The sequence below is a fragment of the Aptenodytes forsteri genome, unplaced genomic scaffold, assembly GCF_000699145.1.
Source record: "Aptenodytes forsteri isolate BGI_AS27 unplaced genomic scaffold, ASM69914v1 Scaffold492, whole genome shotgun sequence".
NCBI classification, from domain to species: Eukaryota; Metazoa; Chordata; class Aves; order Sphenisciformes; family Spheniscidae; genus Aptenodytes; species Aptenodytes forsteri.
Genome location: NW_008794172.1, coordinates 928,234 through 932,699, shown reverse-complemented (window position 1 = coordinate 932,699; position 4,466 = coordinate 928,234). Strand labels below are relative to the sequence as shown.

Below are 4,466 nucleotides of genomic sequence, written 5' to 3'. Positions count from 1 at the left end.
CGGCTGGGGGCCCCGTGGGCACGGGCAGCTGTGCCCTGGCCGCCAGGCCGTCGGCCCTGCCGGTGATCGGTGCCTCCCTTCCAGAGCTGAAGGACCTGAACAGCTCCATGACAACCCCTGAGATGGCCAGAGAGATGGAGGAGCTGAGGAAGGACTGTGCGAGCTACACGGAGAAACTGGAGAGGATTAAGTCTGCCACCAACCATGTGACTCCGGAAGAAAAAGAGAGGGTAAAGAGTTGCCTGGGGCTGAGCCAAGCACCAGCGGCAGAGCCCGGGCCAGGGCTGGGCCAATCGTACCAAACCCTCGGCCGGGTTACCCGGTTCTCGGTCCAACTGGTACCGGTACGACGGAGGCAGGGGGTTCGTGAGCCACTTGTGCTGTTAAATAACCCTCTGGCTGTCATGTGACTCCGGAAGAAAAAGAGAGGGTAAAGAGTTGCCTGGGGCTGAGCCAAGCACCAGCGGCAGAGCCCGGGCCAGGGCTGGGCCAATCGTACCAAACCCTCGGCCGGGTTACCCGGTTCTCGGTCCAACTGGTACCGGTACGACGGAGGCAGGGGGTTCGTGAGCCACTTGTGCTGTTAAATAACCCTCTGGCTGTAGCTGGGACATCTGGTGGGTCCTTGGCACCAGGCGCTTCCTGCCTCAGGCTTACGGCGGCTTCGTGGGGCAGCTGCTGCCTGGCTGGTTCTCACTTTGTCTTGCTGTTCGCAGGTCTGTAGCCAGCAGAAGCTGTACTGCAAGGAGTGGCGGAGGAGGAAGCGAATGGTAACAGTCGTGCCATCGAGGGGGGCGGGTGGGCAGTGCTGGGGAGGTGGCGGTGACAGTCCCGCGGTGACACTGGGTGATGCTGGCACCCGGACGTGGGGGTCTGCTGGGCAGCTTGGGGAGCAGCCCCTGTTCGAGCCGCGCGCCTCCCCTCCGCTGCAGTGCTGAGTGAGGAGACCTCAGGTGAACGCTGTGGCTGTGGAGCAGGGAGTGCTGCGCCGGCCGCACCCGGTGCCGCCCCCGGGGCCACGCAGGTTTGGGGAAGACTCGCGGGTACCAAGACGATCCTCTGGGAAAAGGCTGTGTCGCTGCAGTGCCCCAACACACGAGTCCCTGCAGAGCTCCGCCAGTCCCCAGGAAACAAAGCAGACTCTTCCTGCGTTAGAGAGAGCTGCTCCCACGCTGTCACCCGAGCTGCGCTGGCTTGTGACGCCCCTATGGGGGACAGTCCCCGAGAGCTGTAGTGGGGCTGCCCGGTGCTGGCAGCTCAGCACGGCCACCCCGCAGCCCTCACGGTGCCCCTGTCTCACCAGGCGACCGAGCTGCTGGAGGCCATCCTGGAGGGGTACCCCAAAAGCAAGAAGCAATTCTTCGTAAGTACCGAGGCCGGGCTCGGCCCCGCGGCGGTGGTGGCTCTGCCGGGCCAGGGCCCCCGCCCTGCTGACACCCTGTGCTTCTACAGGAGGAGGTTGGGATAGAGACGGACGAGGACCATAATGTCACGCTGCCAGCGGCTGTGTGAGGCGCTGAGGGAGTCTTTGCCCCAGGGAGAAGGAGCTGATGCTGAAACTCAGCTGTTGGGGTTTTTTTTTTTCTCCTCTTTTTGCAGGGCTTGGGCTGGTCCTGCATATTTATATGCGTTTGTTTTAAAATGCTTTGCAGCTGGAGGGGTGGTTGGAGCCAGTGACTTGGCACTGGGCCCTCTCAGTCTCACTTGCAGAGGGAATGTTACTTCTTCCTGCCCTTCAGTGCAGTGAGCTGTTGAGGTCAGGTGTCCTCACGGGGCGGTGTAGGGGAAGGTGTCAGTACAGGTGCATTTCAGCTGCTTCCCACAGCGTGACTCAGTGGTACACAAGGATATGATCCATTAAACACCAGGCTTTTGGTTCAGCTGTGCTTTGCTGTGGCGTTTTTCTCTGTTCAAAGGGTGTCAGGGCAGGGTTTGGGCACTGGGTCACAGCAGCCCTGAGGGGTGGGGAAGGCAAGAGCCAGGAGAGGGTAACCTGAGCCAGGACAGCTGAGCTGGGCCGGGCTTCCAGAAACTACCTGTCCATCTCTGACCAGCTCTAGGGAAGACTCCAGAAACTCAGCAACAGAAATAAAAGCAGAAAAACCATTAAAACATTCAGCAAAATTTATTTAATTACTTTTCACAATAGAAAAATACATCGCTTTCACATGTGAGGTCTGTAAAACTCCACGTCCTCCCTAAGGCAGGAGGCAGCTTCTGGCAGAGCATCTCCAGGGGTTCAGTCTGTGCCCCTTGTTCAGCCGCAGAGCCCTAACCCTAACCTGCTCACCCACGAGAAAGGATTTTCTTCATCCCGGAGCAAGATTGTCCAGGCGAGACACAGCTGACCCTGTGCGTGCTTTATCAGTGATGTGCATCACCGCAGGGTTTGACTCTGGGGCTTCCGTTGCATTGAAAAGGGCACCCAAAGGCAGGGTTTGAAGAATAATTCTGTATAAAAATCTCACACACACACACACCCCCGCTCACCCACGAGAAAGGATTTTCTTCATCCCGGAGCAAGATTGTCCAGGCGAGACACAGCTGACCCTGTGCGTGCTTTATCAGTGATGTGCATCACCGCAGGGTTTGACTCTGGGGCTTCCGTTGCATTGAAAAGGGCACCCAAAGGCAGGGTTTGAAGAATAATTCTGTATAAAAATCTCACACACACACACCCCCCCACGGGGTTCTCTGCTACTAAATGGGGGTAGAACCAGCAGCTTAAACATTCTCACGCTGCAGCGTTCAAACCACGTAACCTGGAACTGAGTGTAAAATAAATATCCACTACCCCTGGAGTGGGAGCACGAAGGCGATTACAGAGAACAAATCCTGCTGCTGGCGTCACCACGCTGGAGGAGCCCCAGTACAGTCGCTCTGTGTGGTGAACAACCATCGCTTGGGCAGCAGCTACACCACGCCACGAAGCGTTTGTGTTGGCCAGAGCCATGACCCGCACTGACGGCAGCATGTGACAGGTTAAAAAAGTGTCCCAGAGAGCACCCGTCTGCAAAGCTGACACTGGTAATACTTCAAGATGATTTCAGTGATTTATAAAAACAAAAATCAAATCAAGGCTGGTTATGTCTATGTATGTATCTACATAAAAGCTGTAAGGAGGAGCAGCGAGAGCCCGCGCAGCACCGTGCTACAGCTACTGAACTACTTCCCCGTTCAGTACAGCCACACCAAAACCCGAAGACAGATGAAGCCAGACACGTTTCAGCACTCGCTCAGGAAAAGCCTGCACAGAAAGCTCACTCCCGTCTCCCTGTCAGGGGAACTATGGCTGCAGCGGAAGAGGTCAGGTTTTAGCAAGTCCCCGGCGCGTGCCGCCAGCTCTGCACTGGGGAGGCTGCGGCTGCACCGACTAAGCGTCTCCCTGGCAGCGACAGGCTCATCCTTCAGCCAGCTCTGCCAGGCTTCCCCAAAGCATCTACACAGCTTAAAAAAAACCTGCCCCGTAAGAGCTGCTTCAGAGGGAGGTATGAGAAAGCCCACGGTTATGGGAGAAGCCTATTCCTAGTCTGTTTTAACAGAAACCAACAGCTTTTAGCATGCATTCTTGCTTCATTCCCTCTCCCCCAGGATCAGAAGGGGTTGTATCGGAGGGCTGAGGTTACAGAGCAGATCCGCTCCACGGTGGAGAGTCAGTGGCACAGGCAAACCCCACCACACCTGCCTGAGCCAAAGACTCTCTGGCACCTTAAAAGACCTCTGCTCAATACACATTTTTTTCCCCACCTTTGCTAAGTCCCTACAAATATTTGGTAATATTGACTGTGACAGTACCTGTGGAGCAGAGGTGTCTGCACAGCCTCATTTTGGTTTTGTAGTTAATACAATAAATAATCCAGAGAAGCTTTAAGAACAGCCGCGAGGGAGATGGCCCAGCCCTTCCTGGCGCCCATCACCCAGGCCCCCGGGCAGGAGATGCCCCGTCCCCACGGGTGCGGAGGCGGCGGCAGCCCCGGAGCCACTGGCGCTGCAGCAGGAAGGCTCAGTAGAGCTGACTCTTCAGTTGGTGCAGGACCCCGATCACAATGTCCCGCAGTGTCTGGGGCAGAGAGGAGACACGGTCAGTTGTTCCAGTGGAGGAATGGCCTGTCCCTGGCGAGTGACTCCCGCAAGAGCCTGGGGCACGTGCCGCGGCCATCTCCCCCGCTCACGGCACTGGAGCTGGCACACGCGGTGCCAAGCACCGCCACACCTGAACCGGAAACGCTCCCGCCTGTTCCTGGGCCGCAGGGTCTCAGGCAGCCACAGCAGGGCAGGGACCCGGCCCTGCCTGAGGGCCTGCCCCACTCGGAGGTTTCTTAATTCCCAGAAAACCTTTAGGTGTCCTGAGGGAGTGACGGGGACCAAGCAGGACTCTCCTTCTGAACTCTGTTTCACCCTGGCCAGCTTTCAGCACCAAACCAGTCCAGCAGCTGGAGTGGGAGAGGCTGGAGCTCAGGCACAGC

The 4,466-nt window shown here is 57.5% G+C and overlaps 2 protein-coding genes across 2 annotated transcripts in view; one reads left to right on the top strand and one right to left on the bottom strand.

The window, feature by feature from the left end:
* Nucleotides 1–88: 88 nt before the first annotated feature.
* PSMC3IP (PSMC3 interacting protein) lies at nucleotides 89–2,479 on the top strand. Its single transcript, XM_019473147.1, has 4 exons — nucleotides 89–230; nucleotides 717–770; nucleotides 1,304–1,363; nucleotides 1,453–2,479. The coding sequence occupies exons 1-4, from the start codon at nucleotides 108–110 to the stop codon at nucleotides 1,510–1,512; spliced, it is 297 nt and encodes a 98-aa protein (XP_019328692.1). The 5' UTR covers nucleotides 89–107; the 3' UTR covers nucleotides 1,513–2,479.
* An 11-nt stretch (nucleotides 2,480–2,490) lies between these two features.
* The window catches only part of MLX (MLX, MAX dimerization protein), a 5,079-nt gene continuing 3,103 nt past the window's right edge, over nucleotides 2,491–4,466 (bottom strand). Inside the window, exon 7 of the mRNA XM_009282831.1 lies at nucleotides 2,491–4,060. Within this exon, the coding sequence (XP_009281106.1) occupies nucleotides 4,004–4,060 (57 nt within the window). The 3' untranslated portion in view covers nucleotides 2,491–4,003. The remainder of the gene's footprint in view (nucleotides 4,061–4,466) is intronic.